Source organism: Filicampus tigris, chromosome 21 (assembly GCF_054856515.1).
Source record: "Filicampus tigris isolate MCC_2025a chromosome 21, RoL_Ftig_1.0, whole genome shotgun sequence".
In the NCBI taxonomy this organism is placed as follows: Eukaryota; Metazoa; Chordata; class Actinopteri; order Syngnathiformes; family Syngnathidae; genus Filicampus; species Filicampus tigris.
In genome coordinates this window covers 13,547,340-13,558,013 of record NC_141237.1, presented here as the reverse complement: position 1 = coordinate 13,558,013, position 10,674 = coordinate 13,547,340, and the positions used below count along the sequence as shown (strand labels likewise).

At 34.2% G+C, this 10,674-nt stretch overlaps 1 protein-coding gene across 1 annotated transcript; it reads left to right on the top strand.

The window, feature by feature from the left end:
- The first annotated feature begins 2,737 nt into the window (after nucleotides 1-2,737).
- LOC147127697 (cystatin-B-like) lies at nucleotides 2,738-7,829 on the top strand. The gene is made up of 4 exons (XM_086021490.1): nucleotides 2,738-2,948; nucleotides 4,954-5,027; nucleotides 5,661-5,762; nucleotides 7,356-7,829. Exons 1-4 carry the CDS (start codon nucleotides 2,876-2,878, stop codon nucleotides 7,482-7,484), a joined length of 378 nt encoding a protein of 125 aa, XP_085877616.1. The 5' UTR covers nucleotides 2,738-2,875; the 3' UTR covers nucleotides 7,485-7,829.
- The last annotated feature ends 2,845 nt before the right edge of the window (nucleotides 7,830-10,674 follow it).

Sequence of the window (10,674 nt, the reverse complement as noted above, 5' to 3'; positions counted from 1 at the left end):
TTTACTTCCAAGATGGAAATGCTTTTTGAAAGTTTGGATACGACATGTTTAATATGGAGTTTCCAGCAGATTTTATTGTCAAGTATTTAATCTCTTCTAGTCTTTCTATATCTTCACTTTCTATTTGTAATCTTAAATCCTTTGCTGTTTTGACATTCCCAAACACAATTATTTTTGTCTAATTTAGATTTAATCTTAACTTGTTATTAAGCCATGTTTCAAGCCATTTCAATAGGTGAGAGACATTGCATAAATAATTGATTGTAAAATATAAACAATTTTGGTCACAAAATTTTTCTTCCAAAGTAACAAAAAACATTTGTTTTGGTTTTTACTGGCGGGAATGGGCTTCTTCCAAAGTAAAAAAAACCTTTTTTTTTTTTTTACTGGGGGATTTTTTTTTTTAACTGGCGGCAATGGGCTTCCATAGGAACGGGCTTCTTCCAAAGTAATAAAAAATAATAATTGTTTTTTTTTTACTGATGGGAATGGGCTTCTTCCAAAGGAAAAAAACCCTTTTTTTTTTTTTTTTTTTTTTACTGACGGATTTTTTTTTTTTTTTAACTGGCGGGAATGGGCTTCCATACAACACTGACCCCTGGGCGACGCCACAAACCGTTGCCTTTCTTTTAAATAGCTTCTAAGCCACTTCAAGGCTGTAGACATAGTAGCATAACGGTCCAATTTTATGATCAATATATCATGATTTTTGCTATCAAATGCTTTCTGTAGATCAACAAAGAGCCCTATATTGTGAATCTACTTTTATCTATGAAATCTGTCATTTCTTCACTAAATTCTGTTCAAGCTAATGCAGTTGACTGATTTGCTCTTAATCCATATTGACTGGCACGGAGTATTTTGTTTCTCTATGAATATATCGAGTCTATTATTGGAGAGTTTTTCAGGAGTTTGGGAGAATTGTGGTGGAAGAGAGACAGGCCTTTTGAAAATCTGAGTGATTTTTGAAGTTTTCTTTTTTCGCAAATTGCCCAATTTGAAATGATGAATTGGTGACGTATGTAGTGCTTTAAAGATTTTCAGAATGACACTGTTTTCATATCAATTTGATAACAATCGTAAGATGTTTTACTAATTACAATATTACTTTCTTCCCTTTATTTGACAGGTTTTAGACAACTTTAGTTTCTTCCAATTACATGACTGTTAATATTGTTTGCAGTATCAATATCAGGATTTCTTTCTGCTACAGTCTCTTCCAACATTCACTAAAAAATTGTTGAACGTATCCATGACGTCATCCATATGGTTAATGTGTTTATCATTGTCAATAAAATAGGGCGGATAGTTATCCTGTCTAGCGTCATTCCCAATCACATTATTTAATATATTCCAAATACCTTTAATGTTGTTTCTTTTATTTTCTAATAGTTTGGTATGGTATTTTTTTTTGCATGTTCTCATCATACTAGTTCATTTATTTTTATGTGTCTTACTTAGTAGTAGTTTGCTTTCTGCTTCTTTTAGTTGTGTATTTCATATTTTTAATGATTCCCTATTTAATGGGTTTTTCTTTTTCCCCTTTTGATATCCACTGAATATCATTACGTTTGGGTTTTATTTTGCATTGTTTGATTGCACATTTAGTGTCATATACTGTATATATATATATTTTAAATATACTAAGAAATTATTCAAAAGCTTTTTTATATATATATATATATATATATATATATATATATATATATATATATATATATATATATATATATATATATATATATATATATATATATATATATATATACATATATATATGTGTATATATATATATATATATATATGTATATACATATATATATATATATATATATATATATATATGTATATACATATATATATATATATATATATATATATATATATATATGTATATACATATATATATATATATATATGTATATACATATATACTTATAGCGCCATGATTGGTCGTTACCTGAGCCCTCAGTAGTTGTGATATATATATATATGTATATATATATATATATATATATGTATATACATATATATATATATATATATATATATATATATATATATATATATATATATATATATATATATATATATATGTGTATATATATATGTGTATATATGTATATATATATATATATATATATATATATATATATATATATATATATATATATATATATATATATATATATATATATATATATATATGTATATACATATATACATATAGCGCCATGATTGGTCGTTACCTGAGCCCTCAGTAGTTGTGATGTCATTTTCAGTCAACAGAAGTGACAAAATGGCCGCCCTCAGAGATGGCTAAAACCGGGTGGAATTTGCTGCTTAACTCATTTCATATTAATCATATTGCCTTGTATTAACTAGTGGGCTTGCATAGAAAATATTCTTTAAAAAATATGTTTAGGTTGACTTCCTCTTTAAGGTTACATGTGTTTTTGAAGCTGATCTGTTTCACAAACATATTTATCTGCGTGCGTGTGTGTGTGTGTGTGCGTGCGCGCATTCATAAATGAGTGAGAGGCCGTAACTTTGTGCACTTTGTAAGTTGTCACTTTATGAACTTCAGGTCATTGACATGCTTTTTGGTTTGCGTGGCAAATCTCACACATTCAATATGGTGGACGCGCTTACGTGTCCCAACGATGAGCCAGCCCACTCAAGGCGGGATTTATGCAATCTCAGTGCAATGTCAAGGATTGTACAAAGTACAGTCAAATAGTCACACCAGCGTAAATAGAAGGGAACAGTTGTGTCGGCAACCGTATACACTACGAACACAACACAACCACTAATAACAAAGTACAGAAGACACAGCTCAACTGGATCATACAAACTCTGTGGAATTGAACACAAAATGCTGACCACAAAATGGACAACAGCATCTCTGGCGCTGATACTCGTCTTTCTCTACTCAAATGCTGTCACAAGTGAGTTCACTCACATTCGGGGATGAGAATCTGATTGTTTGACTTTAACCACGCACGCATCATGACTCAGGTTTTTTTTGTGTGTGTGGTATCATTGTATTTATAATATAGCATGCTATACATATTGGAAAACATATATATATATATATATATATATATATATTAGGGTTGTCAAACGATTACACATTTTAATCGAGTTAATCACATTAACTGTGAGTTAATCACATCTTAAAAAATAATCAATCATAATTAATCGCAATTCGAACTATCTCCAAAATATGACATATTTTTCTGTAATTTTTGTTGTTGTAATGGAAAGATAAAAGACACAAGACGGATATATACATTCAACATACTGTTTATCTGAAATTATTAATTATTTTTATTACAAAAACCAATCCTCATGAGATGAAAATTAAAATTTTGAGATTCACTTTGTATCCTGGAATTTTGATGTAAGGAACACTCCTTGACTCCTTGAAAACTCAACTTTAAAGTAACTCAAAAGAACGATGAGAAAATAAATGAGTGATCCATCCAATATCTGAACCGCTTCTCCTCACGAGGGTCACGGGCGTGCTGGAGCCTATCCCAGCAGTCTTCGGGCAGTAGGCGGGGTACACCTGAACTGGTTGCCAGCCAATCACAGGGCACACAAATAGCCTCTATGATCAAATAAAATAATACATCTGTGCCTCAAATGGGGGGGGGGGGGCACGGACCCCTTATAGCCCATCCGTGGTAAGGGGCCTGAATTTACTAATAAAAAATAATTAAAAAAAAAAACCATAACATTTCATTCAAATTTCAGAGTGAAAAAATGTTTGTTTGTTTTTTTCAAGGAAATATTCATATTCATGTCATATTCATCAACATCAAGTACCACTGACATTGCAATGTTGACTGAGTCAATATTTAATGTATCATTAAGAAATTGATAAACAATCTGACGGTTCAGATGAAATATCAACATTGATTCAATGACCTCTTGCTGTCCCGGAATCAATATATCCCATCTTTTGTAAACATGACTGTAACAGTTTGAAATTTATTGAACTAACTTTAAAGGATCGATTTTTCAAATTGTCGAAAATCGGCCGATTCTTTTTGCTGATTTTTCACCCCCACATTAACGCATTACAACGTACGACTAAGATAATGACACATGACAGTCAAACAAACAAAAAAGTCATCTGATCTTTGCTCATTTTTCTCTCTACTGGAAAGTAAAACAAAATACAGTACTCAAAGGAAAAAGTATGGTAAAACAGTCAAATTTTCTGCCTATTATCCCTGTCTTTGTTCAGGGACTGAACAAAATTATTATTGTAATTAGATATATATTTTTAATCAATTGGCCAATGAATGTTATCCGAATTTTATTCTGCCGAATATTGGATTTGGCATCGGTCTCAAAAAATGCATATTGGTCGGATCCTAGTTTTAACATTTCCTATTGGATTGATTTCATTTAACTGCAGCAATAACAATCATCATCAATCAGGGTTACCAGTACATGAAACCCACAAAATTTAATGATGGTGTTTTAATTTCATGGATTATTCCCATGTTGCAAGACTGCAAAAAAGCCATCATGACTATCAAGGTTTTGGCCAGCAAGTGCGTTTGTGTGCACATTAAATCTCAAGAAATTCACCCTTTTGTGAGCCAATTGAATGGAAAGGGTCAATAGGCTTTATTTGGTCATCAAAACCACCTGGCAGTGATATTATATAGTATGATACATTTTTACCAGTGACGACAAATATGCACTCTGAGCGTGGGGGTTTCGGGTGAGAATGGTTGCAAAAGATGAGTAAAAAAGGAGCCGAATACTGTATGTTTGAAAACAATAATGTAACGCTTTTCCGTCTAGGTTTAATTAACGACCACCCACCTCCGTATACGAATTGGCCCAGTAGCCATCGCCACATGATGAAGCGGTGGTGTCGATCCGTAACAGATGCACTGTAGTTTAGTTCTTCCTTATCTCTCTATTTCATAGGCATCGAGATGAGGCTTGGAGGCCTGACAGACGTTCGAAATGCCCATGACGAGATTCAGAACATCTGCAACATTGTGAGTATATGTTTGCACATATGCACACATACATTATATATACACACATACATATATGTATGTATATATATATATATACACACATACATATATGTATGTATATATATATATATATATATACATATATGTATGTATATGTATGTATATATATATATATACACACATACATATATGTATGTATATATATATATATATATATATATATATATATATATATATATATATATATATATAAATAATAGTTTTTATATATATAGAGATTTTTTTCATAAATTTGCAAACAAGTCTACATTTCTGTTTTTTTTTTGCTGTCAAGATGGGGTGCTGAGTGCACAGTAATGAGAAATAAAATGAACTTTTTTGATTTTGGCAAATGGCTACAATGGCACAGAAAGTGAAAAAGTTCAAAGGGTTTCAATACTTTCCATACCCACTGTGTGTGTGTGTGTATGTATATATAAATATACATACACTTATATACATATTATATACATACATATATATATATATATATCATATATGTATGTATGTATGTATGTATGTATGTATATATATATATATATAAAACTGTTGTTGCTTGCTTTAAAAGTGACACAAACTGGCACAAACCAAACGAAAACAAATGACTTTCAGGTGAAGTCTCAAGCTGAGGAACAAACTGGCAAGACTTATGACGTCTTCATCGCTAAGAGTTACAAATCACAGCTTGTGGCTGGGACCAACTACTTCATCAAGGTAAGTAGAGAATTGGTCATTTTATACCAGTTTGTTTTGTGGTGTTATCAATCATAATAAAAATCATAAACAATCACAGTAAAAATAATAGTACAGTCCTACTCCACCAGAAACTACAACCACAATAATAAACATACTGTTAAGTTAGTTCTACTTCTAAGCAGGCATACATGAGGAGGCAGACAAAAAATGTAAAGGGGGCAACATGTAAGAACATATTTTCAAATTTTTGTTTTACTAGTATGACAATTTATTATGCTGAGAAGTTATCGATTTCTACACAATATCTTTCACTCCATATTGTCGTGCAAAACATTAATAAAACATTAGTGTATGGCAGATAATAGCTAAGGACACTTACATACGTGTGTACAAAAAAAGTAAGCTTCATGAAAATCTGTTGAGAAATGAGCAATTTACGATTTACCTTCAATGCACATGCATTGCTTTTGAAAGGAACGTTGCCGCCTCCAGCGTTGCTGGGCTGGCCTGCTGCGGCTGTCGTCGGCGACAGCCAATCAGCGTCAAGAACATAATCTCCACGTCAAACGCAGGCGTCGCACAAGCAGACAAATAAAGAAATAAAAACCAACAACAACAGCCATACACACTCGCAGTGTGGCGAAAGGTGAAATAAAAACGTCATTGAGGCCTGTGGGACTGAAAGGTAGACAAGACTGTTTCAGTTTTTATTAATTTGGCTGGCTGTCAGGTGTGCGGCACCTGCGTGTGACGTGGTGACAGTAAATCCATTCTCAACGCTGTAGCTGTATTTTGGGTCATTATGCAACTGAAAGTAAGCTTTCTGACACAGAGCAGCACATTTCTCTCGAGAATAAACAGCATTGAGAGTTCAGTGTACCCTGCACACATTCAAGACACCCTGCTTAATTTAAATGAGTTCAATTTGAGCGGAAGTCAACCCAAACATTTGTTTCATGAACATGTACTATGCAAGCCCACAATGCAAGGCATTCTGATAAATATTGACATTTGTGGAATAAGAGTTAATCCACCCGTTTTTAGCCATCACTGGGGGCAGCCATTTTGTCACTTCTGTCAACTGAAAATGACATCACAACACCTCAGGGCTCATAACGACCAATCACGGCTCACCTGTTTTCTGAAGCCTATCCAAAAAGGTAATTGGTCATTACCTTAGCCCCTAGCAGTTGTGATGTCATTTTCTGTCGACAGAAGTGACAAAATGGCCGCCCCCTGAGCTAGCTAAAAACGCGTGGACTTCTCATATTCCACAAACGCAATATTAATCACAATGCCGTGTTTAGGCTAGTGGGCCTGCATAGAACATATTCTGGAAAAAAATATGTTTGGGTTGACTTCCGCTTAAATTTAATATTCAATATTTTGAATTTTATCCACTTAAACTGATTAATCATTGATCTTTTTATCATCCCCTAATAGCCACACTCTCCTGAATAAAAAGAAAATACCAGTAGTTAGGGTAGCTAGCTGTGAACGTGACAATGCACAGATTTTCTTCCCCCCGGACTTTATATCTTGATTAAAACTAGAAAGTCTGGGGCCAACGGGCTGGGCTGCTAAACGTCGGTGTTCTCATACTTGTTGCAGGTGCACGTGGGTGGAGACGACTACGTCCACATTCGCGTCTACAAAAGGCTGCCATACGCCGGGGCGGGCTTGGAGCTGACCGACATACAGGAGTACAAGACACACGCTGACGGCATTGAGTATTTCTGAATGACAAAAACTGAGAGAAGCCTCGCCGATTGCAGAAAATACAAACTAAGAATGCGCTAGCTACTGTAGATCATGAGCATTTTAATGAGTTGGTTTAGTAAATACAGTGATTGCTATTGTGGTGTGTGATTCAAAAGCTTGACATGTTGTATATGGTATGACAGCAGATAGCATGGCAACTAAAATTGTCAAAGCTATCATCAAGTAACTGTGTGCATATGTCACTTGGTGTTTGGTTGCTACGGTAATGTGTGGGAGCTTGGGTTACATGACATATGGGTTCCCGCAATGTTTTTTTTTTCTTGAAACATTGTTAACCATCAAGAAAAGTTGAAAAAGAACTAATACATTGTCTTTTGTCTTTATTGTCAATGATGGTGATGCTGGTGAAGTTGGAATGGTTTGAATTGGTCAAAAAATGAAGAAATTAGAGGATTTAAAAAAAAAAAAAGAATTTGGGGCTTTTATTTTGAAATTTGGGGGCGGGGGATTTGCGATAAACTGAACAGTTTAAATAATCGGTCAAAAAATGTAGAAATTACAGCGGAAAAACTAACAAATAATCCTAATTGGGCTTTTATTTTGAAATTCTGAATTTTAAAAAAGGAAAAATTTTAATAAAAACTCAAATATATCGATAGTCAAAATACATATTTTATTTTAAAAAATCACAGTATTTTACTGTACCATCATAAATTACAGAAATTTACTGGCAGCAGTGATCCAGTAAAATACTGTAATGAGCTGTCAAAAATACATTAATTAACTGGATGTAAATTTACAGTATCATACTGTCAAAATCATTTTTGTGGCAGGCTACATTGTAGTTACAGTTTCCTTTGGATTTCTGTTATGACTGTGAAATCATATCAATGTTTCAGATCTTGCTCATATTATTACATATGCAGTACACAATACGTTGATGGATAACTAGTTTTGAAATCAGAAGTCATGAATAATAGTTCAAATATTGCTCAAGTTACTGTAATAAGGGGTTTGGTAACAAGAAAATGCTCACAATATCTCAATGTTATCATTTATTACATATGAAAGTTTGAAATTTTGGTACTGATTTTTTTTAGCAGGCATCGTGGAAGTTGACATGCTTGATTTCGCGTAAAATGATGTGGCGGGCCAGATTTGGCCCCCGGGCCTTGAGGTTGGTACCTGTGCAGTACAGGATCATAGTAAAAAAAAATCATGTCCTGTCCCACTCCCATCCTGTCCCGTTCACATTTTTGAGGTCAGCTACAGCTAAAAAAAAATGACTTTCACTCTATTAAAATGTTTGTCACTCCTTTTCTCCTCATGGACTCTCACTACATCGTGCATTTTTTTTCTTAGTGTACATCTTCTCCTATGAACTTTTTGTCCCGTACCGTCCCAATGCCGTGATTAAAGTTGAAGTTGACAGAAGTTGACAGAAAACTGTTCATTCAGGAAAGTCAAGATTCACTTGGGGAAAAGTGCCCAGTGAAAAGTCTAATCAAAATATGCTTGATACATTATGACACTTTTTTAAACCGTTTTGCATGGAAAGATTTATGCAATGAACTCGAGGAAGTTTCCAGTTTTGACACTGGCTGGTACATTTGGAGGTGGCTTCGCAAGGTGAACGTGTTGGCGGAGACGAGCGTCACCGTGGAGAAAAAAAAGGAGAGGACACGGTCAACCGGATTTCAACAGCAACTCAAGGAAAGTATGTGAAACCAAAATGAAAATAAGATGGAAATAAAATGGACAGACAGTGTTAAAGGTGTGGCTACACTGACCACGTGGGCAGAGATCCCAAATGCCCAGCACGAGGACAAAACATTTCACAAGTGCAATGGTAAGGACCAATTTTCAAAAAATGCATCGTACAAAAGGACAAAAGAAGCAAAAGGTGAATGTTGTTGAACAAGATGATTATGCATGTACTGTAAATGATGAGAATGAAAATGAGAAACATACATTTTCTGTCGGGGGCGTAGGGTTGAAAATGCTGATTGATTCTGGTGCCACAAGCAATGTGATGGGAGAAAAGCGAAAATCTGAAAAAAATAAAATGTCACTCATATGTACCCAAAGAACAGAGGAATTGATATGCTTATTTCGCAAAATTTGAACCAAAATGGCGCCGGCTGGCTTGACTTGGTCTTCTTTTTGAGTAGAGGCTAGCCTGATTGCACTTGCAAGCGTGGGGGGTCTGGGGCGGGTGGCTGCAAATGAGGAAATAATATATTTCATATCAACCACATTCTACTCACACTTACTGGACAGAAACCGCAACACGGCCACTCCTCGGACACTTTCGTTATTTTTTTTTTTTTTATAAAAGGGGGCACAAAGACAAATATGTTACAAAATAAAATATAATTTCATAAAACAACACAAAAAATATTCCAATTTAGCCTAAGCGCTAAAGAGTCTAGCGCATTTCCATTTCTTAATGATAATAAAAGCTGTATTTACATAGCACACAGACAGAAGATCCGATGAGATCCTCGTCCTTATACAACATAAATAAAACAGAAGAGCAGCAACAATGAAAGAAGAAAAAAATAGAGAAACCCAGGAAACGCAAGAACAGAACACAACAGACCCAAAAGAGACCAAGGGGGCTGAGGAATTCAATAAATAGATTTTAAAGACACTGATAATAATAATAATGAAAATAATGATAATAATACATTATAAATTATAAACAATAAAAGAAACAACTAAATAATAATAATTATTCATCTGTCAAAGTGGGTTCTGAGAAATAGAAAAAAAGGGGGGGAAGACAACATCTACAAAAGCCAGCCAGTAAAAGTGAGATTTACTATGTGGAGATATCGGACAACATATAAAAACAACACTCACCCAACCTTTAAGAAACAAAAAATGCAAAGAGAATTAAGAATGGAGCTGTCTACATAGAACCAATCAATGCACCATTTATCAACATGAATACGTTCATATTTTATGACTCAGTTGAATTCAAAACAGCACAGGTAATGTAGAAAATACACCACAATCTACTTTGCCATAGTACTTGGAAGATGTGGAAGAAGCATGACTTTTTTTTTTTTGTTGCCATCCAGCAACTGATGTCGGAACGGCGTTCTTTTACAGTTAATGCGACTTAGCTGTTAGCTAGCTGAAGCTAAGGCTTCGAAGGTCTTCTGGTCTCAGTGGACGTTATCTGTGTCGTCCTCGTAGCAGC

Bases quoted from the DNA above. Each gene is read 5' to 3' on its own strand.
- LOC147127697 (XM_086021490.1), top strand. From the start codon at position 2,876: ATGCTGACCACAAAATGGACAACAGCATCTCTGGCGCTGATACTCGTC. The intron at 2,949-4,953 runs GTGAGTTCACTC...TCTATTTCATAG, and splicing joins CTACTCAAATGCTGTCACAA to GCATCGAGATGAGGCTTGGA. The intron at 5,763-7,355 runs GTAAGTAGAGAA...TACTTGTTGCAG, and splicing joins GGACCAACTACTTCATCAAG to GTGCACGTGGGTGGAGACGA.